This window comes from Zonotrichia albicollis, chromosome 1 (genome assembly GCF_047830755.1).
Source record: "Zonotrichia albicollis isolate bZonAlb1 chromosome 1, bZonAlb1.hap1, whole genome shotgun sequence".
NCBI classification, from domain to species: domain Eukaryota; kingdom Metazoa; phylum Chordata; class Aves; order Passeriformes; family Passerellidae; genus Zonotrichia; species Zonotrichia albicollis.
The window spans coordinates 93,007,613-93,032,884 of record NC_133819.1 but is presented as its reverse complement, the minus strand read 5'-3'; the positions used below and the strand labels follow the sequence as shown (position 1 = coordinate 93,032,884).

General features: G+C 42.1%; 1 protein-coding gene across 1 annotated transcript in view; it reads right to left on the bottom strand.

Moving 5' to 3' along the window:
• Positions 1-23,055, bottom strand: part of CTNNAL1 (catenin alpha like 1) — a 64,426-nt gene extending 41,371 nt beyond the window's left edge. Inside the window, exons 1-2 of the mRNA XM_005482929.4 lie at positions 22,769-23,055; positions 1,874-2,063 (exon numbers count right to left, since the gene is read on the bottom strand). Of these exons, the coding sequence (XP_005482986.2) occupies positions 1,874-2,063; positions 22,769-22,894 (316 nt within the window). The 5' untranslated portion in view covers positions 22,895-23,055. The remainder of the gene's footprint in view (positions 1-1,873; positions 2,064-22,768) is intronic.
• Positions 23,056-25,272: the final 2,217 nt, after the last annotated feature.

Genomic DNA, 25,272 nt, shown 5'->3' with positions numbered 1-25,272 from the left:
AAACATGTTTGCTATACTGAATTTCCCATGTAAGCTGTAAGTTAGATCTCAAATGCAGGGAACAAGTGAGCCATGCCAAAGTAAACATGAGGCTGACAGAAATGTAAACAGGCCATATCTTCACTCCTCTAGACTGAGGCTATTATTGCATAACAGGAAATAAAACTTTCAATACAAAAGAACTATAGTCTTTGGCTGGAATAAAGTATTGCAGACTATTTTTAGGTTCTGAGCTCCTCCTGCATACAGTGATAGGGAGAAAAAAATACTTAACCACAGCATAACTGGCAAGTCAAAAAATAGAGATTCAGACTGCACTGCTCTCCCAGCAGCTGAGATTATCGATGTGAACTTTGGCAATTTTGCCTTGTCAGCATTTTACTCGGATCTCTGAAGAGAAAACACATGCTTCACATAACAAATGGAATGTTTTAAAATTAGGGCACTTCTGTTTGCAGCCAAGTTTACTGGAGCAACTAGAATTTTCAGTCTAAAGTTTATCCAGAATAGTCCTTCAAATCACAAGAACAATCATTCCTCAGCAGCGTGTTTCTAGACATGGTGACTCATTGTTGAGAGATTTTCAGAGGATTTCTTACAGCACCATGCCCAATTTCTAAGCTTCTTTTTTCATTTAATCACAAATAATAGTATGAACTGCATCCCCAAAGTTTGAGGTGAGAACAGTGATCCAACAAGACGTACACCAGTTAGGTCAGCAAAGACAAGTTCTTCAGAACTCTGAGGTAATTTCAAAGATAAAAACCAAATAGTCACCCAAGCCCCCTTTTTAACTTAACAGATCAGTTTCAAGTACAGTAACCCACATCTTGGAGCAGAATATTGCTCCATCCTGCAGCAATCAAGACATGATGAAAAGTTGTTGTAGGGTCATTTATTTATGGGGACATTTATTATTTATGTCCCCAAAACAGAAAGTCAAGATTGTCTCGCTGAAGCCACAGCAAGCAGAATGTGTATCACACTTGCAAGTTCATCTATCTGCTCAAACTGGGAAAGCTTCAAGTAGAATTTTCCATAATCCAAAAGTATTTGAAAGCAAAAACAAAACCTCACCCCACTAACAACAAAAGGAACAGTCTACTAAATGTCATATTGAAGCCTTCACTGCAGATCTAAGAATATGCATTCACTGATGGCCACTGAAATATTAGGCAAGGAATAGTATCTAGTATCTAGGAAACCAGCTTTTAGCACGACACTGGCATTGTCTTACAGCATCAGAGAATGCAATTCCCTATCAGCCTAAACAGAGTCTTCTGGGGGAAGGAGAGTGACAGCAGGCAACTCAATTATCCACACTTCACATTCAATTCATACACACAGCAAGTTTGCAACAACACTTGAATCCAGCTAAAAGGCAAGCACAATATGATTTTCATTCTAGTGAGGGGAGTCATCAGATGACTGATGTGAGTCATTTTACTGAGTCCTGATGAAATATGGGTTGACACTGACCTTCATTCAGACACAGATTTGGAATGCAGTGACCTCAATAGCATAACACTCAAATAACTTAAAATACTCCACTGTTTTAACTTGGCAGCAAACTCTAAAGTTGTACTCCCAACACTCTGCTCTTTGTCTGTCGTAACATCATAAAAAAAGAGCAGTCAGGTAATTCCTTGAGGCAAATGATCCCATAAAAATCAAAGCCAACACACAATTCCATTCCCTATTCGTAAGAAGACAGCAATTTAAGTAAGTGACAAAATCAGGGAACAGATCAGGCCTTGAATGAACCAGCAGAGGAAGGTTATGCAATTAAATAATAAAGTTCTTACATTATGCCTGACACTAAAAATAGCGTGCCAAAAATGGCACCAGTACAATTTCATGAGTAACTCCATACCTGCTCTCCTTGCCTCGATGCAAGCAACACTCATTTCCTCCTTCAGCTCATGGTTTTCGTTGGCGATGGCCTCACCCACAGTAACAAATCTCCCGACTGCCAGGTTAACGGCCTGGCCCACGCGCTGGATTGCCTGCAGAGTCTTGTCGGAGCGCTTTGGTTTGTCCTTATGATTAATCAGAGTGGTTATCTGCAAGCAAAAATAGTTATTTATTAGAACATTTTAACTTTAGTACTAAAGGCAAGTTTTGAATTGAACTCAATAATACATTTCTACAGTACTTCACTAATAAAATTCAGTTTTGTGTTGTGTCATGAAGCATCATTTAACTTCTTAGAGAATGAAAAAAACATTGAAGTGTAATTAAGGTTGCTCATCTGCTCTGTTTATCTCACATGAAAAGAAGGATTTTTATTCCACTCCCCATTTGCAGTATTAAAATAAACTGTCCTGGGTCTCAACAGCCTTTCACACTACACACATGGCCATTCCTTCATTAAAATATCCACCATACTCAACTTAAACATCCTCAATTACACATGTTTCCTAGAATTTAGAAAAAGGTTGCTACTTTGATACAAGTTATCAGTGAAACAATTTGTGAGGACATTCCTATTTCGCACTCCTGACTTGGCTCTTCTGCCCACTGCAAAGTGCTATACATTCCCTCCTGGATCACACGGACTGGAGATCAGCTGCATGCTGGCTGTAGTAGACTGAAGATCCAAAACAACAAACATGAGGAAACAAAGACATCCTTTCCCCTCACAGAGGAGAAAGGCAGGATTGCAGAAGCACCTTCTGAACCAAGGCATCGGGTAAACATGATAACAGTAAGCAATCCTGCAACTTACAATTAACTGACTATAAATGGCATTACAAACATGAGCTTTACATTTTTTGCTACAATGATTTTCCAGTGAGAAGCAGGAGAGAAATTATACTCTGTAGATGCTAACATCCTAAACCAGCATAAAAACCCAACAAAAATAGTCCTGCCTGTCCTTGTCTCCCGCTCTCATGTTTGCAATGCATTTATCTGATATGGGTTAAACCTCAGCTGTGGAGATGATGCTTGTTGTTTTAGTTTTCCCCATTATCAGGTCCCCAGTCTGGTTCACTGCACAGCTTCATGAATATTTTTGGTGAAAAAAGGGAAACGGTCCAGCCTGAGGAAAGATGGGCAGGACCACTCCTTTCAGTGGGAACATAGTTTAAAATGGCCACAGAACTCCACTGTAAGCCACATCCCCAGGAGCTCAAAAATGTCTGTTTAGAGAATCTCAAAATTACCTGAATTACCTAAGTGTCTGAACATCTCAGCTCTATCAGCTTGATCACAGATGTCTTTGCTGCTCCTCAAGAAGACATAAATCATCATTCACTCATTCTCCCACCAGTCAAGCCTGTGGTGGGACAGGAGCATACAAGCTGTACCTGTAATGCTCACTAGAATTTCAAGGGCACAGCAGAAACTGTTCTGCTTCATGATTTGATCAATGCCCAAGGTTTACCCTTCAGATATCACTGAGTCGTCTCTCTGGAGGAAAAAAAGAGTGCTGGTGTTTAACACCTTGCTGAGGCTGATTTTGAATGCCAAGAGCTAGTTTAGCCAAGTTTCCAGTAATAAACTCTTTGCAATAGGAAACATCAACACTTCATAGAGTGCTTTGCATACATAAGAAAACTAAAGCCAAAAAAACTAAGAACAGCGCTGCCCTGTGGAAGAACTGCTATGAGATGTAAGAATATTCTATTCTGGTACAAAACATCAGTACAGAAATGCATTGGCTGCCCACTGCCTTCTTATATATGACCTACTTAAGCCACAAAGGCCTTCTTCCTAAAGGAAGGCCATACAGTTCATACAACAAATCTGTCCCTGTAAGAGACCGCTGGATGACCAAACTTCAACTCCGAAGCCTATCAACCTTGGATACCTTTCCAGTGAAAAGATCTTTTTACAATGAAAACAGTAAACAGTCTTAATAGAGAGTAAACTGAGGAAACATCTGAACATCTTCAAATTCATTTTAAATGAGGAATGACATTCCTCAAAGCACACAATTACCATCACTTCAGTGGAAATTCAGACCTACGTGAAATTCATGGTATAAACAACAGCCCTACACAGCTCTCCTGAATTCTTGCATTGTAGGTACTTCAGGTACACAGAATTAAAAAAATACCTGTCAGCAGCTAATCTAACAGTGCCAGCTGGTGAATTCTTGAATAGGCACGGCTAGCAAGCCAACTGAGAGGATTAGTACAAACACTGAAGAAAACCAAACTGAATAGAGGGTGACAACTTTGTTTCTTCAAATAGTTTTTAAGTAAACAGCAACCCACACTGGATTAGTATTACATGTACTACATTCATACAGTTATTGACTTCTCAGAAGTACGTGTAAAATAACACTGGCCTAAAACAAACTGCAAGTTTACATACTGGCTGCAAGTTTACCTCCCACAACATTTTACACCAGTAGAAGTTTAAACATGTTCTGCATAACCCTGAAAAAAAATGCATATGCAAATAACACTGCAGAGTGAAAGGAATCCCACTGTCTCTTACAAATCATCAAGGGCATTTATTTTAATTCCCATGTTACTGCAGAGGTATGCAAATAATAAAAACCATAAAGATATTACAGCTTAAATTCCTTTACTGAAGTCTTACAAAACATTCTCAGGAACATGACTGCCTTTTACAATTCTATCAATTTTTTTGCACTCTTTTCAGAGGGCATCATAGTTTTTGCAGCAAAACACAACCCCTCTAGTCCCCCAGCCAAGGTTAAGCAAGAACAAGCAGCTGTTTTGACAGGTCTTATCACCAGTGTCATCTTAACCTCATCAAGTTCAACAAGGCTAAACACAAGGTCTTACACTGGGGCTAGGACAATGCACGGTACCAATGCAGGCTGGGGGATGAATGGATTGGGAACAGCCCAGCAGAAAATGACTTGGTACAAGAAAAACTGGATGTGGGTCAACAACGTGCTTGGATCCTGGGCTGCCTCAAAAGCAGCGTGGCCAGCAGGCTGAGGGAGGGGATTCTGCCCCTCTGCTCTGGTGAGACCCACCTGGGAAGGGGTGTACAGCTCTGGGATCCCCAACAGAAGGAGGACATGGATCTACTGAAGACAGCTCAGAGAAGGGCCATGAAGATGGCCAGGGGGATGGAGCACCCTCTGACCATGACAAGCAGAGAGAGCTGGGGTGGTTCAGCCTGCAGAAGGCTCCAGGGAGACCTCAGAGCAGCCTGTTAACATTTAAAGGTGGCTTAGAAGAAGATTAGGAAAGACTTTTTACCAAAGCCTGTAGTGAAGTAGAGAGGTTGACATTTTAAACTAAAAGAGGGTAGATTCTGACTGGACTTAAGGAGGGAATTTTTTTACCATGAAGCTGATAAGGCATTGGAACAATTTCCCTGAGCTGTGGAAGCCCCATCATTTTAAGAGTTCAAGGCCAGGTAGTTTGAACAACCTGGGGCTTTGAGCAACCTGGTCTAGTGGAAGGTATCCCTACCCACAGCAGGAGGGTGGAACTAAATGGTCTTGAAAGGTCCCTTTTAACCCAAACCATTCTCTGATTCTATGGCCTACTCTAGACACCCCCTTGAGTAGCTTGTATATGAAGATTAAACTCAACCTATGGTTATACACAGCAACAGAGGCTTTGAAAATACCTCCCGGAATAATTAATTTTTAGCTGGGCAATAAAATTTCTTCTCAGACAGGCTAACTTAGGGCCAGTATAGTAACTATAATATTGGAATGGAGGAAAGTGGTTGAGCTCCAAACTTTTTTCAGGTAAGTCCAAAAACTGTATGGATTGACAGCTAAAAACCACCATTGTGAGCTAAAACAACCAAAACAGAAGTTGGTCAAAAAATTTAAAACATCACAGCAAACAGCTTCATGTAACACCTCTTTCCAGCAGGATCAAATTATGTAGCAAATGTAGCCTATACTGATATCAGATTTGCATAAGAGGTTTCCTATAAAAAACTAAGTAGCAAACAGCCCTGAAATAGAAGTAGGTAGGTCATGATAAAAGAAAGGGAAATATATGAAATATTGATCAGTTAAAGAAAAAAGGGCTCGGTTTGGTTCTAGAAACTTGAGTTACATATAAACCAAATGTAATAATGTCAAAGGCATGAGGAAAGCTGTTCAGATACAAGATGGGCTCCTCATAACCTGCCACCTGCAGAAAACACTGCTCTACAAACAATGAAAATGATTTTTCACAACTATGCATTCTCATTCCCTCACAGAGTGCTAAGAGTGACAGGTACATCCTCCATGTCAAGTGAAGTTTTGAAAAAGCAGAGGTAATGGCAACTGCAGTTTAGGATTCTTTTTCAATACTTAATTAAGCTTGTAATTAACAGTCAGGGTTAAAAAAAGAACAAGATCTTAACTTAGCAGGAGAGGAATTTTACTAGTACATTAAGTGACAAACTGAATGAAACTCTGATGCTAATAAGCGGGGCAAAGATTATTTAACCATTCCAGCACTCAATAATAATTGCCTCAGAACACAAATACAACAGGGAGCATTAATGGGCCAATAAGAAAGACTTCTAAAATAAAGAATAAGCACCGGTTTTGCTCCTTAATTTTAAGCAATGCTTAAAACAAAGATAAAAAATTAGACAAGTTAAAGGGAGAAAAGGAAAGACCCAGAAGAAACTTAACAAGGAATTTTCTCCGCAAAACCAACCAAAGAAACCCTAAAAGCCTATAAAAACTGAACTAATAAAACTTGCAACATTTCAGATATTTCAGATTACAAGAAATTGCTTTTCCCCCTGCAGTCCATCCAGTTGGAACCAGACTAGAACTATTACTGTGTTTTAGGTTTTTTTTTAATGAAGGAAACACCTGCCAGGTCCAAGAACATCATCTAAGGCTTCCCTCAAGCTTAACACCTCCCAAATATTTAATCTGTTATATTCTGATCATGTATTTCCCAGTCACCAACATCTGTGATGTTTGGACAGGAGTTAGCAGCTGAAAAGATTACCTGCAAGTCTCTTTGAACAAGAGCAATACGTTACATACTGTTTACTCAAGGATTTACTGATCAGGTCCTAGAAAGGAAACAGTCCTTTTGATGGTACTCACCCTCTGTTTAATGAGAGCTCTCACAATATTTCCATGGAATGTTTATCTGAGATTTGAGACAATCAGTTTAAGGAGTGCCTCAAGAATCTGTCAGCTACATTCTTTTTTCACTTGTTATGAGAAGCCACAGAAAAATAACAGCTTCTTCTCAAAAACTTTACCAAAACTAACAGATATAGCCATAATGTATCAAGATGTACTTCATATTTAAGGAAACAAGCTCAGTTGTGGCAATTTTTGAGCAGCTGTTTTCAGATCTTTTTGAGGGCCTTCAGATACTGACATTTAAGTCATTATATGCTTCATGCTCAGGAAGCATCATGACAGCATGCTTAGCTAAAAATATTCTAATGTCTATTTATTGTCAGTGTAATTAAGTCTTGCATGACAGAATTAAGTGATACTTAAAGAGACTGGGTTTCAGGAAGTATTTATAGACATCTATAAATAAAACCAGAGGAAACATAGCTATTTCACAGCCCCTGCTACAAACACAAGAGTTAAACTGGCAAATCATGTTTGGAAGACATCCTGCCTACCTCTCTCCCTAGGAAAGTACCCACATTGTATACAGGATGATTTAGACTCTCAGGATTAATATTTGTTATTGCCTCTTGTGTGGTGGGTTGACCCTGTCTGGATGCCAGGTGCTCACCAAAGCCATTTCGTCATTCCCCTCCTCAGTGGGAAAAAGGAGAGAAAATATAATAAAAGGCTTGTGGGTTGAGATAAGGAAGGGAGAGATCACTCACCAGTTACCATCACGGCCTAAATAGCCTCTGCCTGGGGAAATGAAATGAATTTATGACCAATCAAATCAGAGTAGGAGTGTGAGAAGTATAACACATCTTAAAAAATACCTTCCCTCTACCCCTCCCTCCTGGCCTTTATTCCTGATTCTCTACCTCCTTTCCCCCAGCAGCACAAGGAGACAGGGAATGGGGGCTGTGACCAGTTCCTCACATGCTGTTTCTGCTGTTGCCTCCTCCTCAGCAAGAGGTTTCCTTCCCCTGCTCCAGCATTCTGTCGCAGGGAAGACAGTCCTCTATGAACTTCTCACACACGGTGCTTCCCATGGGCTGCAGTTCTTCACTAACTGCTCCAGCATGGGTCCCTCCCACAGGCTCCAGTCCCACAGGCTGCTCCAGCATAGGTGCTCCTTGGGATCACAAGTCCTGTCAGGAAACCTGCTCCAACGTCAGCTCATCTCCACAAGGCCACAGCCTGCAAGGGAATCTCTAGACCTGCAACTGGAGCACTACAGCACTTTGGTGTCTGTAGAATTGTCTCATATTATCACTCCTCTCTTCTCTGGCTGCAATTACTTCTGCACAATACCTTTTCCCTAACCTTAAACACATTATCCCAGAGATGTTACCACCATCCCTGACTCCAAGATGGACCCATCATTGGCCTTGGCCAGTGGGTCCATTTTGGAGCCATCTAACATTTGTCCTGTCAGACATGGGAGAAGTTTCTGGCAGCTTCTCACAAAAGTCACCCCTGTAGCCTCCCCAGTACTAAAACCTTGCCACACAAACCCAACACACTCCTACTCACCCTGGAAAAGTGAAGGCTTTGAGTGACTTCACTCAAGGTGAGTGACAAGAGCCTATAGGAAAAATGGAGAGGGGCATGTACAAGGGCATGTAGTGACAGCACAAGGGGGAATGGCTTCAAACAGAAAGAGAATATGTTTAGATTAGGTATTAGGAAAAAAAATCTTTATTCTCAGCATGGTGAGGCACTGGAACACACTGCCCAGAGAAGTGGATGCCCTATCCCTAGAAGTGTTTGAGGCCAAGCTGGATGGGGCCCTGAGCAACCTTATCTACTGGAAGATGTACAGGAAGATTGGAACTAGATGACATTTAAGGTCTCTTCTAACCCAGGCCATCGATTCTTTAATTCTATATTGATCAGCATTCCTGCTAGAAAAAATTCAAGACTTTATCTCTATACAATGAGGATTAGCTGCCTTACAGTAAAAGCTCCTCTTCCATTTTGTGTATTTTCTGCTTCCTACCTTCCATTAACTTTATAATGGTAGAAAATTTGGTTCTCAAAAAAAAAAAGTAATTCCAGGAATGAACAGTCTTTGCTAAGAAAATGTAATAGCACTACATACTGGGAAAGAAGCTACAAACCCCTACAAGAAGAGTGCTGTAAAGTAAATTTAGTTGCATTTAATACAACACATAGAAATCTTGGTCAGAAAGGCCTTTCCCACGCTGCTTGTACTTTCATTTTGTACTTTCATTAGCTCATCTTGAGTTTGGGGGCAGAGAGGATCTTCTAATATTACATTTTAGGTACTGTCTCTCATTAGGTCTTGCACAGTGCTTGAGGAGGATCAGGTCTTCAGACTCATCCAGCCAGAGAGCAGCACACGTTGTTCCAACACCCACACCAGCTATGGAATACAAAGATGCGTCAGAGAGAGAGAAGCAGCAGTTGCCATCTGACATCCTGTCCATAAAGGCTACAAGCAGAACTGCCACACAGATGCCTCATCACGAGATGAGCCTCAGGGATCTCAGGAAGTCAACAAGGACTACCTGCTTACCCGCCCTAGAAGACAAAAATCTGTTAAGATTAGGTGCCTGTCCAGGCACTAATAGAAATCTTAAACGGTTTGTACAGTTTCAAGCACTAATATTTTTTTTTAGTTCATCTAGTGTGTGGATTTTTGGAATCAGAAAATTCATATCTTTCTATTCATATTTAATTTTGTAGAAAAATTCAGCAAATAAACTTTGCAGAAACTCAGTTTTGAAGGTTTTCAAAGGTTGCTAACTCCTAATGCACATACTTTTTTTTTTTTAATGATGAAAACATTATTTCTGACAATTGTCCCTGCTTTATGGACTACCAAACCAGAACAGTTTCTTCTACATGTTATTTTGCAAAGGGACAATCAACCCTTTTTGTAGAAGTCACACAGACATTCAGGATACTGAGTCAACACTTTTGAGACAGCTTCCATGAAGTGATGAAATCCAGTTACCCCCATTTATGAATTTTCCTCATAGTCCCTCTGGACTGGTGTCTAGAATAGTGGCACAAATGTGCTGCATATCCAAGACTGCTGAGTACTTATACTTGTGGCATTGAGACTTGTGGCATGGTACCTTAACCTGGAGACTTTTTAAAAGTATCTTCTCCTTGGTTTTACACACATCTTTTATAAAAACCTTCAGGGAAGCAAATTAAATAAACAACTTTAACAACCTGTAGGCTGGTTCACTTATCTGTGGGCAAATGCTAACATGCTTAGCACAGCCTCAGGCAATCTTCCACATGCAGTGTCTAAGAAGCTGGTAAGCCACCTCTGAAAAGGAAGGAGGAACAATCCATGACCTGCAGCGACAAGTAGGAGCTGCCAAGCACAACAGGAACAGCCTTACCAGCTCAGATCACTGGGGTACCTCACCTAATATCTCATATTCCAGTCCTCCACATGCTTGCCTAGAAAAGATCACGAGAGTTAAACAAGCAAATGCAACACGAGCTATAATGCACTTGTAACCAGATTTCCAGCTAGCTAACTGCAAACTGTACATTAAATTTCAAAACACCACAATACCTAATTGTACACTTCTCACAAGCACAATACCTTCACCAGATAGAAATATTATCTGCAAGAGGTGAAAACAGTCCTCTTCACCTGCTTCACATCCACACTTAAAATCTACTCTTTGTAAAGTTCACCAGGAAAGAGTACAACTTCAAATTCAAATAGGCACCTCAGATTATTAGTGCACTTGCTATGTACTTGTTAGACATTCTTGGAATTCTTAAGAGATCAAAAGAAAGGATTCAACTCAGAACAAGACTGTACTATAGCAGTGAATACCCTTTCTTTGTGCTGAATGCATTCCTAGAAAACCAAGGAACTTTTAAACTTCAAGTTCCAAACCAAACAGTATTGAGAAAATTATTAGCTAAAATGTGATATAGAAGAACTTGTTTAAATGCAGTGCAGAAATTTGATGACACCAATTTATTTCCTCCAGTGTGGGTTATTTTGGGTTTAGAGATTGTGTAGTAGGTTTTCTTTGTTTGGTTGTTTTGTTTTTTGTGGGGTTTTTTTTCAAAGCAACAAGAACCCTGAAAATTTCAGGACTTTTTTCCCCACCACGGGATTAAATTATTTCCAATTTTTATTTTGTAATTGTGAAAAGTAGGATCAGAGGGGAAGAAAAAGGAATGAACACAGCTCACTATTTTTGTAGCCTGTGGATTCTTGATATAGAGGATTAAATTAATGATGTTATTAAAGTACCCTACTTTTAGAGGAGAAATATGCTTTCTTTTTAATGTTCTCTTTTCACAGACTTCTTAAAACCAGGGATCCCCACTGATCTGCAGAGGTGAAGCAGAAAAGTACAAAACAACCAACCTGCATTGCTGCTACCCTCTTTTTTCCACACATGGAAGAGGAGACCAATCACTGGAAAATCCTTAGTGAGGCTTAACCAATGATCAAAGGTACCTTGTTTACTGTTATTCCCACATGGTGCACAAGTCAGAGGACTGCCCCACCATTCACCTAAAAAAGGAGTCTTCAAAATTTCTGTAGCAATGAGTGACCATGAAAAATATCATAATTTTCAGACAATTCAAATTCAACATTTCTTCCCTTTTTTAAGAGATGCATGCATGTTCACAGACTGAGCTGGCACCAAAATTTGTACCTTTGAGCAACCTGACATGAGTTGGCAAAGACAGTTTTTCAAACAAGGTCCAACTTAACTTCTTCTGATAACTGAATATGTGCATCAAAAAGCACACTGGACATTATGAAATATGCATTCACCGTTGCAAAATCTGTTCAGAAGTAAAACTGGCTTTCTAACTCAACTGCTGTCTTGAAGTTTGAAATGCACAACTACCTCACTAGAAAAGGTGAGTACTACCTAGGAGACCAAATAATTAGGTTTCAGGGCATACCAGGCAGTACATTTTCCTCCCCTCCTGATGCCCTTCAGTATCTTCTTACCCAAACAGCTAGATTTTATAAACAAAGCAATTCCTGCTCTTCATTCCACACCTAGAAAGCCTGGGCAAGATTAAGCCTAAGAAAATCCAACTCAGAGGGAAGTTCATTGTTTAAAGTGTACTTTCAGATGTGGTCAAAACAGATGCAGACATGTTTTCAGCACCAGAGAGATGCAAGCCTCAGAAATAACTCTATTTACTAACATAATCAGATAACCTCAAAACCAGAGACTGGCAAACAGTAATTCTGGCTTTTCCCCCTGACCTGTTATTGTTAATGTACCTAACCTTGTACTGCTTGTGCAAACAATGCCTGAGCCAGCTCCAAGCTGCTTATTCAAAAAAATCACCACTGTTGTGGAACTAAAAACTCGGACATTTTAATAAAGGATGTAGCAGGGACAACACATTTATTTCACCTGCAACTGAGAATTCTTTCTATTCAAACCAGATTGGCTACTGAAGATGTAGAAAATGTTCCTGGTTAGTTCATAAGCAGGTGGCTTCCCTGCCAGGAATACCAGCTATTCAATCCTCCTCACACTGCATCTTCCCAGCAGAAGAGTTCCTGCAGCCTCTTTCAGAGAAGGCTTCCTGAGCAGCACTTTGACATCCCACTTCAGAGCAACACCTGGTATTCCATTTTGAAAAGCACAGACTTGCTCTAGGGATTAAATGAGAAGTAATGCTGTGGAAAAGGCTATGCAAATCCAACTACTATCCACCTACAGGAGTGCAAAACAAAAACTTAATATAATCCAGGAACTATTATTTATGTTAAAGTGCCTGTATGATGTTGTTCTTTTAATCGCTTCATTGAAGAGCTCCAGGGCAATAAAAACTCATTCACTTGGAAAATTTAAGGATATTTAAATGAAACAGAGATACAATACAGAATCTTTGGTAATTAAAAGGGAATGCTCCACGCACTGGTCTAACTCCTACATGTTAAGTGCTTGCAACATTGTATTACCCTTCTGCTTGCAAACATTCTTCATGCCCATGAATAAACAAACTAACAAAAATACTATCCTAACCCCCATGCTGAAAAGATTATGCTACTACAGAACAACTTCGCTTTTTTATTTGGATAATAGGGTTTGTGTGGTTCTAAATGGTTATATTCATTCTGTTTAATAAAACCATATTTCTGTAAGACAAAAGAAACATTTTTAAAGTTTTCTATGCACATCAGAAAGGACTTTGGGATTTGCTCATAAAATACTTTTCTGATTTATGCTTAGGAGTTATCTTACCATTTCAGGCATATAACTAAGAAATAATCCAATTTAATATCTACTAACAGTTTTAAGTTGGCTTTTGAGTCTCACTTCTCACTTACCCCATTAGCTTTAAACAAGGCTGTTAATGAAATGCAGTATAGCTCAATAAGTGAAAAATAGACTTTAAGGTTCTATCTAGCAAGGGTTATACTCTTCTAATGAATAAAGAAACATAAAATAAATCCATGCAGAAAGCCACAGCTCATAGTACCACACAACAGTTTTACTAAACTATAATCAGAGTTGTTTGCAATCATTAATTCATAAATCATCCTTTGGGGATTTCCCCACCTAATCTGTCTAAAACCATCTGGTAATAATGCTGAATAGCAAGAAAGCTGCTCTAATTCTTCTTGTGCAGGATCAACTGCAGGCAGTTTTGATTTAATGCTCATTCTACTGGAGAACTACAAAAATTTGTTTAATCTGCAGAAAAGTCATTAATCAGATCACAAAAATATGAAGGATACGATACCATTGAAAAAGAGCAATTGATTTTCAGCTATGGCAGTAAAAAGCATCTTCCTTAAGCCACTTGAAATGTTAGTCTGACTCATTTATCACAACAAGGACTAAGGTATTGAACATTACAAAGCAGTAGCCAAGCTTAACTCAAAGCCAGTTTTACTATCCACGGGTTCACAGAAAAAAAAGGCTGAAACCACAGCTGTTTCATCATAGTGCTGTTGCTCATGTGATAAAATGTTCCCATGTAATTTTCCTTGTAAAGCAGAATATAATTAGTGATAGTAACATCATTATTTATTAATGCAACAAAATAATTTAATTTACCTCTAAGTTATTCTGAGGTATTCCTGGGCTCCCCAGCATACCTTATAAACCACAACTGTAAATGATTATCTATTTCTCTTTCAATGTTTCACAATGACCTAGCTTCATTGACTAAAAGATGTCAATCAAAAACTAGTCTCATTAAAAGGAAACCTGCAGCCACATCAGCCAAGAAATACAAGTAGTAATCACCTTTCCTACATCCAGATGACAATCTCCTAAGATTAACTCTTCTGCATAAATCAAAGTGAAACAATCAGGCTCCTTTAGGGGCACGGGGCACCAAGTGTAGGCTGAGTAACAGCTGAGCTTGCGCCAGAAAAAGAATTTGCATGGAGCACAGGATGCTTAACAGAAAGCAGAAGCTCACAACTTAACACGCAGCACCTGTGGAAGCGCAGGGAGAGGAGTCTCGGAGTTGGTGACCGACTGGAACCAGGGAGGTGCAGCTCTGCACCCAGGCAGCACCGCGTGCTTCAGGGCCCACAGCAGTCACAGCGTGAGATCCACGGCAGTTTCTCTGCTGTACAGAGGGGAAACTCTTCTGACTTCAGCACGAGGTTTGCCTCCCTCCATACAAGTTACAGCTCAAGCTTTTACACCACAATTCGTAGTTTTATTACTCAACACTAGTGCCAAGTTTCAAGCCTAAAGTAAGTACCAAATTAATTCATAAGACAGAAGATTCTGGAAAAGAGGCAAAACAGCTTCTTAAAGCTTTCAAGTTACCAAGATTTTTAATGTATGGAAAAACAAAGACATGGTCCCAAGAAGCAGTTTAAAAGGAGAGTATGCAGATCTTTTTTATCCTTCAAATGCAATGAGCTAAAGACAAATATGGATCATCCTACTTTTTCCAAAAAAGAATTTTCTCATCCTCCAGAAAGAGCCATAAGGGGCAATGCACAAGCTCTGGCACCAGCCAACAATGGAAGAACCCTTCAGCACCTTAGACATACGAAAGAGAAAGACCTAGAGGTACCAAAAAAATGCCCAGTGAAACAAGGCAGCCAAGGGATTCACTGGAACAAATCTGTCAGTGCATCTGCTGCATGGGAAATGCAAATGAGTCAAAGTGAATCTGAGTTTCGACTGAAGGCTGAAGTTCAGGAAGCAAATGAGACTGCACATATTCCTTAAGATTACAAATATTGCCCAGAGAGTGAATGAGACACTTCTACCTAGACTCTAATTGAGAAAGAGAATGCATTTGATTAACAAGTTCAAAAGCAGATACGTAATGAGTCTGTACTGCAATACAATACTATGGCTACAGACATTCAAACATTACCTTATATACAAGACTGATGCATGAGGCAGAGGAAAAAAAGGGACAATATTGTGGGGTTTCCCCTCCCATTTTTGTAGAATTCCAAGAATAAAGAACTAGGGGTAAATAAATTAGAAGCCTAACGTGCTTTTAATATAGGACTGTCTGCTTTAAAGCTGTTAGAAAAAAAATCTGAATTTCAAAAGATTCCTCTCTTCCAATCTCTCCAACCTGTCAAGGTCCCTGTGAAGGGCTGCACAGCCCTCTGGTGCATCAGCCACTCCTCCCAGCTTTGTCTCATCAGTGAACTTGTTGAGGAGGCACCTGCCCCTTCAGCCAAGTCACTGATGAACTATTTAAACAATACTGGGCTCAGTATTGAACTTGAGGGACACCACTTGTGACAGGCCTCCCACTAGACCCTGTGCCACTGATTACAAACCCAGTGGGATCTGCCATTCTGTCAGTTCTCAGACCACCTCACTGTCCACAATTCTTGAGTTGGCCTATGAGTATGTTGCAAGAAACGGTGTTCCAAGTCTTGCTGAAGCAGAGATAAAAAAGACCTGCTGCTCTCCCCTCATCCATTCAGGAAGTTGTTCCATCATAGAAGTCAATAATGTTGGTCAAGCATGATTTACTTTTAGTGAATCCATGCTGACTACCCTTGAATCCCTTTTTGTCATCCATGTGGATGGAGACTGCTTCCAGAATGAGGTGCTCCATCACCTTTCCAAGGATTAAGGGGAGGATGACTGGCCAGCTGTCCCCTGGCTCCCCTTTCTTACCCTGTTTGCAGGCCAGGGTGACACTTGATTTCTTCAGTCCTCAGGCACCTCTCCCAATCACCCAGAGCTTTCAAAGACACCATGAGCACCCTCGCTGTGGTGTCTGACAGCTCCCTCAGCACTCATGGGTACCTCCCCTCACAGCCCATTGACTTGTGAATGTCAAGCTTGCCTGTATGTTCTCTAACCCAATCTTCCTTGATGAGGCACAAGTCTTAGATTCCTTTACTCTGGTCTCCTGAGTCAGAGATTCCTGAGGGCTGGTGTTGCCAGTGAAGACTGATGCAAAGAAGGTATTCAGTAATTCCACCTTCTCTGCATCCTCCCTTACCAGGGTCCTCCCTCCATTTAACAATGGGTTCACATCCCCCTTAGTTTTTCTTTGGTTATTGATGTATTTGAAGAAGCCATCTGAGGACTTCCAAGCCAGCAAATCCACAAAACAGCTTCCCCAAAACCACTGCTAGCCTACAGACAAATTCCAAAGGCCAGTGTCAGTAGCACTGACAGTAGCACACTGAACTCTATGTCTGCAGTTTTACACTTCTCTTAAATCTCCCTCTTGGACAGTGGATGCTTTTTCAGTTCCATGGAGAATAACATCAGTTCCACTAAAGATACAGCAATGTACCTGCTATTTTAGTCCATTCCTTCAGGAGTTGTAACCTCTGTTACTTCCTTACCACAGTTTTGCTGTATTCTTTTGACAGAAAATAAGAAGAGAGCAGCACAGCTACTCATAGTTGTGCTCAACTGCAAAAGAAAGTGAAGCAATCCCTACTCCAGAATGTACCTCTGTGAGGCACCCAGAGAATCTGTGTGGAATAAAAGTGATATGCAGAATATGATATGAAAATGTTAGATAAAATGAACTGGAACAACTTGCCAACATTAGATGTAATTCACTAAGATTTCAAGGGGCTCAAAGATACAATTGATTGCATCAACTTACTCATGCAATCTCCTGCTTAAATCCAGGTCAACAGTTGAGGTACGAATGTTGCCCTGACACTTGTACATGTCAAATCAATACAAAAAGTTAAAAAGAAGTAGTGGACACCTAAATCTTTGCCAGTATGTCATATTTATTTAACAAAGCTGTTTTTAAAGAAATTATTGCCTCACAAAACAACTAGATTTCTCTGTAGACATCACCAATTACATGGGTAAGAAGGCACTCCACTGAAAAAAAATCAGGAAACAAAATTGACACCACAGTTTTCAAAAGACATCAGACAAGTCTCTGAGAGAAACAGAAGCAGATCTTTTGTATGAATTTTGAACTCATCAAGAGAGAACGATGAGAAGGAAGATGAAGGATATCAGAAAGTGAATGATTACTTACTTTAATAGAGTTACTCAGAAACCTTTACTGCAACATGGATTATTATATATAATCGTAAAGAGAGAGGTGAGATAAGCAATTAACAAAATGATGAAGATTTGTTGGTGATCCCAATTTATTTGGGACAGTAAAGATAAGATCTCACTACAGAATTGCAGTAACATCTGGCAACACTGACCAGGGAACAAAATGTCAGAACAAAAAAAACACTGCAGATCAAAATGATACAGGAAAGTACATTCCTAGCTTTCCTTATGAAAGCTAGGTCTGAGCTGACCATTATCCTCAGAAGCATGATCTTTTGATTATGAAACAGACATCCATGAAGAATATCTGACTTGCTTATGATGAAAGCAGTTTCCAGTATCATCTACTCTAGTTCCTTGCTCAAACCATGTCCAGTTGGAGTGTGCTGTTTATAGCATTATAAACAGCACACTCCATTCTGAACATCTCCAAAATTGCAGACTCTGTAGGAGCTCTGCACACCCCATCCAGTGTTTGGCCTCCCTTACACTGATAAAAGCCTTCTCTTATATTTCATTAGTTTCCAATGTTCCAATTTCTGTCACTACACGTCTGGGATCTGTCCGTCTCTATCTTCTCCATACCTGCCATTAGGTGGATAGCTGTAGACTGCAGTAAACTCTGCCCTTGTCAAGACACAAAAAAATCCAAAAAAACCCACCGTAGATTCAAGTGATACAGAGAGGAAAGTACCATCCTAGCTTTCTATAAGAAATCTAACAGATCACTACACCTCTCTTTTCGAGGTGGAACAAGCCCACTTCCTTCAAGCACCCCGCCTATGTCACACACTTCACTATGTCAGTGTTTTCCCTGGAGCACAGAACTCAGCATGGCACTGTACCCCATGCTGCCTCACAAGTGCCAAACAAAAAAAGAATCACTTCTGCAGTCTGTTTGCCATGTTCATGCCATCAAACCCAGGTGCAGCTGGCCATCACTGCTGACCCCCATTCAACTTGTCCTCCAGGATTCCCATGCAGTTTTCCTGAGGACAGTTGATCCCAGCCTGTACTGCTGCATGGTGTTACCCTGACTCAGCTGTATGACTTGGACTTCACAAACTTCCTGTCATATAAATTTTCCAGCCCATGCCTCTGTCAAGCTGCCCTGCCATCCACAGTGTCAGACACTCCCCAACTTGCTGTAGGGAAGGTGACATGCCTGTTGAACATGCCAGTCTATGCTCACCCCAACATTCAGCATTCAGATCATAATTAACCAAAAAAAACAAGCCAGAGAGAAGTTTACAGATTATATACAGACCTCTAGCTTGATGCACAATGACTATTCTAAAGTCATACCTTCAGTCTGAAAACTGCATCAGTGAGCTTCTCAGATTATTGGGAAAACTTCAGCTGTGTGTTCTTTGGGGTTTAATATACAACTCCAGAAACTTCTGGAAAAACAGAACACTGGCAGAAAATTACATAACTTTATATAACATTTACTGAAATGCGAATTATTTTAGCTAGCTTCAGAGAAAGCAAGGAAACAACAGGACAGTAAAGAACAGGTTTGTTTCATTCACTGTTAACTCACGTAGAATCTAAGACTGACAACAACAGCATTCAGAAGCATTGGTATCATGGGCTTTTTGTAGCTAAAATAAGGAAAAACTTAGAAGCTTATGGTTTTTACTATATAGGTCAAGTCAATTCCAAAACCTCTGGCAGGATCTCCTATACCAAGAAAATTAGAAAAACATGCTCAGTAACATATGTGCACACAGTCATTCTCCAAAGTGCCTATGACAAAATGGGCTTTCTGGAAGTTGAGCAGCTGTAGTAACATTGGTCTGCGCTCCAGATGCTGGAGGATAGGTCACCTTCCACTGTGAAAAGTGACTTTGCTCTTTTGGAAATATAGAAGTACAGGATGAGTTGGGATGCAGGGGAAAGGTCATCTAGTCCCACTCCTGCTCTGTCAAGGGCTGGGATACCTTCCACTAGATCAGGTCGCCCAGAGACCCATCCAATCTGGTCTTGAATATTTCTAGGGATGAGGCACCCACAGCATCTCTGGGCAACCAACCCACTGCAGTGTCTCACCCACCCTCAGACATAAGAATTTCTTCTTAACATCCAATCCAAACATATTTATTTTCAGCTTAAAGCCATTTGCCCTTGCTCTATCACCACACACCTTGATAAGAAACTCCCTCTCCAGCTTTCTTGCAGAGGTCCTCCTTAGGTATTAGAAGGCTGCAATAAGTCTCTCCTGAGTCTTCTCTCCTCCAGGCAGACAGACCTCAAATTTTCCATCTCTTTCCCAAGTACCTGACTGTGAAGTTTGACTAATACCCATTCTGCTGTTTCTCAGAGTGTTTCCCTAGAGCAGATCTAGACAGACAAACTCCTACAGCTGTGAAGGTACCTGACTGCTCCTACACCAGCAAACAGGTACAGAATGGCAGCTGCGGAAGCCACTGGTGGAGCCACATCCTGAAAAGTGCTTTTTCCCTGTCTTTGCTTTTCCTCAACTGCTTAAACGACTTCTTATTAAATGAGTCAGCACTGACCACTTCAAACACCCTTCCTGACGTGTGTTGCCAAAAACTTCCCATTAAAAGAATGAACCCCAAAATAATTAGACTGGAAATGGGTAGCAGCAGTGAAGGAGGATGTCTAGACTTTTAAAGGATGCCATAGTATTTATGCATGGAAAACTGAACTAAAGACACCTATCCCAGTGAAGAAAAAATTGCTTATTTTAAAGAAAATCGTGGTGCTTCACCCCAGAAGCCATGTGCTCTGAACTGCATGCCACATGCTTTGCAAAATACTGCACAATGATTCTTTTCACTGTTCAGCTATGTAGACAGTGAAAAAGAAGTGTTAGCAAAAATGCTTAATACTGTGGCTTAAATTTGTCATCTTTATCATGTGTGGCACTCTTAAAAATGGGCCACATCAAGGTCTGAACAGATCTCATTTAACTCTGTAAATACTCTAAGTTTTAAAAGCATTTTTAATTGGTTTCATAAGTACATGCAGTAATAACTCTAAGGGTAATTTATAGGAATTTTGTACCACTGCAGATAGCAAATGTACTCCGTTATAACATAGTCTATAAGGAAAAAACCCAAGCTGCAAAATGCAATTAAAAAAAAAAAAAAATCAAACAAACCCAACACTCACAATTGCTGAGGAAAAACAAGGAGGCAAACACATGTTTACAATATTACAACTATGTACAATACAGTACATGAATTTAAATAAGAATCAATGCAGTTTTTTTTTTTTTTCCTTAAAGAAAATATTTAGCCCTACATGAGAGATTGAAAGTGAGTTTGGCAGACAAGGCACCTTTTGTTTCCTCTTTGCTTAAAATAAGTAGTGAAAAGCAGCAGGAACATTCTGACTATTTTTTCAGTAGTATACAATATCACATAGCGCTTCTCAGATTTTCACAAAAGGGTAAACTGGGAAGTTAACTTCACAGTAGGAACAAAGCCCTTTGCAAGTGCATTCTGTACAAGCAGAAAAACAAAGTCCTGGGGGTTACTGCATGCACAGCTTATGCAGAAACTACAAGCAAATTCTGAGACTAAGAAGTACTCTATAAACACCATTTGCATAAATTTCCGAACAAAGCCAACCAAGTGAGATCGCAACTGAGCAATCCAGATGGAAAGGCACAGGCAGAACTGATAAGCCACTACAGTAAGTGGGGCATTTTACCAGGCAGGTGTAGGGAGCTAGTGCTGACACCATCAGCAACTTCAGCCTGAATGTGAACAGAGCTCCGCGCCCGTGCTTCAAGGAACACACTTGTCTCGAGTCCGGAGCGCCTCGGCAGGAAAACAGCGAGCTCTGAGCGTTCCCAAACGCTCGCACACCCGGCATACAGGGAAGTGAAAGCCGCTTAGCCCTTCTGGAAGATGTTGTCACAGGCTTTGGGGACAATGAAAAATCATACATGACACACTTCTCTTTCGTTGCAAAGGCAATAAGATCACTGTTGTTAAACAGTACTCCGGAGAAATAAGAACATCTTCGCATAAGTCTGTTAAAAGCACAAATTTAACATATGCAACTAAATTCAGCTTTTGCAACTGGATGTGTTTCTGACTGTTCTTAAGCTTCCTAAAAGAGGTCTCCCTATTTTATCTCGGTTCTTTCAGGACTAGAAAATTCATTTAACTTTACTTTGCCTAGGAAAAAGTGGTTCAATCCCTTTGAAAGGCTTTGCTGTACTGACTGTGACGTCTCCAAACAGAAAAAAACCCACACATTACCATGATGGGCACAGAAACACAATTACCCATCAGAAACCCTCCCTGCAGCCCAGACACAGAAATGCAAAACCAGGCTTACCACAGCTTGTTTCAAGGTAGATTATGAGGATATAAACACAATTTGACCACACCAGGACTAGTTATTTTTGTATAGCTGTTACATCTTGTTTAAGGATTTTGTACAGATAGGTTTTGACTTGCTAACTTTATCGATCAGTGCTCAAAGCACGAAAATCCTACACAGCAAACACTGTGATGTTTTCAGACATTATTTTTCAATAAACAAAATTCTAATGAGTCTGTCAAGTGCCAATTTTGTAACTAGATGTCTGAAAAAAAAAAACCCCAACAGCAACAATAACAAAAAACACCAACGCCAAAGTGACTGGCATGTAACTACTTGGCAGAGCAATGAAAAGTCCGATTTGGGTGGGTTTTAAAGTTATTTAGCACAGTGCGGGACGCGCTAAAAGGTCACCAAGACAGTTTGCCTATTATTGAGCCTCTTAAAAACCGAGCACTACCCCGGGGTGCAGCAGGAGCTCCAATCAATGCACCGCTCAGGCCAGACCGCGAAAACACAAAGCTCCGCCAAAGCCCCTGGAAGAGGAGCGCTCTCCGGCGCCGAGCCGGGAGGGAAGGAGCGCGCTCCCACGCGGGCGGCCGGGAGCGCTGGGGTGGCGGGGCAGTGCCTCCGTCCGGGGCTCGGAGCGCCGGCGGCACCGCAGTGCCCGGCGTTACGCAACGCTCCCCCGCGACCTTGCGGGGAACTTCGGAGTCTTCCTCGGGGACGGACGCGCGAGCAGCATCCCCCACACGGCTCCGGCAGCCGCCGGCGGGACCGCGGCACGGGCGGGAGGGGGCGCGGCTCAGAGCACCGGCGCGGCCGGACAGAGCGGGCTACGGAGCGCCGCGACCCGGGCGCGCAAACTTCGGCGGCGGCCGAGCAGAGCCTCCCAAAGGCTGCGGGGGGAAAGGGGTGGGAAATCGTTCTCCCGCGGCGGTTTTCCTACCTGCGACACCAGCGGCACCAGCGTCTGCTCCACGGAGCGCGTGCGGATCTCCAGCCCCGCGTCAGCGCCCAGCCCGGACGAGGACGACGAGGAGACGCCGCTGCTGCTGCACGGGGACGTGGCCATAGCGGGGGAGCCGGGCCGGGCCGGGCCGGGACCCCCTCCAGCCGCGCCGCCGCCGCCGCGCTCCCGCACGGGCAGCCCGTGCCCGCCGCTCCCCTCACGCCGCTCCGCCCCCGGGCCGCCGCCCCCGCCCCGCGCCCGCCGGGGCTCCGCTGCCGCGCCGGGCGATGCCGCGCGCGCGCGCCGAGTTCCCCCCCCTCCTTCTCCCTCAGCGGCCCCTTCCCCGCCCCTCGGGATGGGACGGATTTAAAGCGGCAGCTCCCGCCCGATCGCCTCCCGCCCCGCCGCGCTGCCAGCGCCGGGGGTTGCCGCCTACCCTTCCCCGCCGCTCCTTTCCCGCCGCCCCCCGCCCCACTTCGCAGCCGGCGGGGGAAGGGAACTGGGAATGGTCCCGCCACTACCGCTCCCACCCGGAGTTTCCCCTCCGGTCTCGGTTGGGGCGGGGGAAGGCAGAGGGTCCCTGCCCGAAGGGGGGAAGCTGGAGCGGGGCTGAGGGGCTCGGGTGGCCCCACGGAGCGGCAGTCCGGGCCGTGGCCGGCGTTGGGCTGCAGCGGCACCGGCCGGCCCGGGGAGGCTGAGGGGCTCGGTAGGGAGGTGTGAGGCGCCGGTGTGGGGGCCAGGGAGCCGCTCTCTCCTGGGGAAGGGCTGCAGTCACGATTCGCCTACTTTTAGCATCCAGGGGGCTGATGAGGTGTCTCAAACTAAACGCCATCATCTTCTCTCTTAGAAACCTCTCGGCGAAGGCGAAAAAAAGGCTTTTTTTCTGTCTTTGGGTGATTTGTATTCCATACCTGGCCGCTCTTAGAGTACAGCTATCGTGCTTATCCGGGTTTGCCCAGCCCTGGTGCTAAAGCAAAAACATCTGTGATTGATCTAGCAAAAAGAAGGCAAAAGTAATTCAAAGAAATAAAAGTGGTTTGATTTGTGTTGTGGGGTTTGTTATGGGCTAAATTCACTTCTCTACTTTATTTAGTAACCTGTACTTGAAAGTATCCGTGCCTGGATGCTTACAGGTCCCTTTTGACTTGTGTTTGGTACGGCTGATTCTTCTACAGGTTTGTCTGGCCAAGACTGTGGGCAGGGAGCAGAGCTCTTCTGGCTGCGATCCAAACCACCGAGATGCGAAGCAGCTCCAGCCGTGGCTCAGCGCGGTGCTGTGCGGGAGCCAGCGAGCCCTGCGGAGGGTCCGACAGTAAATCACTTCCACGCAACTACTTCGTTTCCTAGTCAGAGCTGGTGATTTGTGTGTGTGTGACTCCTCAGCTCTCGCACAACACAACCCTGTGATCGTGTGTTTGGCTCTTTTTATGTTTTCGATCAGGGACTTGGTATCATTTTATGTCTTCGAAAAGATTTCTGACCCTTTTTGTACATAGCATCTTTTCCACAATCTTGAAATACAGACACAAGATAAAGGACAATATTTGTTGTCCTTTAGAGTCCTACGGACTTATCCATATTTATTAAAAAAGAAAATTGCCAGAGCTGCAAGCATAACACTAGATAACGATATGACCCTATTCCTAGCTCTTCAGGAAATTGGTTTCCAACACGGTCTCATATTTTCTAAAATGACATCTTATATAACATCAAGTGTTTCAGGAGAGAACTGAAGGCTTAAACCTGCCATGGTACAAAAACATCTGAATGATGGTGTGGACTTGAAATAAATGCTAGTCATGCTTGATCAAAGTAGTGTAGAGCACACTTGAGATTTCTTGTTTTGTTTTTCTCCTAAACTTTTAATTTTCTTACAACACCTTTTGTTCTTTTTCAGATAATATGTTTTTATTTTTACTTCTCAGTAGCCATATTCTAAGCTCTGGCAACAACTGCTTTCTTTTACATTTTGATAGAGTACTGAGGGCAGATATGGTTGCAGCCTCCCCAAGATTCTACTGCTGCAGGAGAGTTCTGGATCATGAGCAGAAACATCCACCAAAGTTCAGTAATAACTAGACAGGAGTGCATTCCTTTTTCCTCTTCCCCCTGTTATTCCCACTTATTGACTATTTTATGAATGTTGCTTTAATGCAAATTAACTGTCATCAGCATATACAGATACAAATCTATGATTCACATCAGAAATGCACAGGAAGGACATGAACACTTGGATGCACACGCAGTTTATAATCTGACAATTTGTGTCCCTTAATTTCAAAGACAGCTGCCTGTTGGTTTCAACACAATAACAGATCAGACATTCCAGGAATGACATTTTCTCATTCGAAGCAGTGTTAGTAACAGAGGTTAATGATTAACTTTGAAGATTGTAGCCTATTTTTTTAAAAAAGGAAACATTGAGTTTAAAAGTGGCAAAAATAGTTTAAAGATAATTTCTTACACTTAGTGGACAAATTGTGTGAACTTTGCAATGCCTT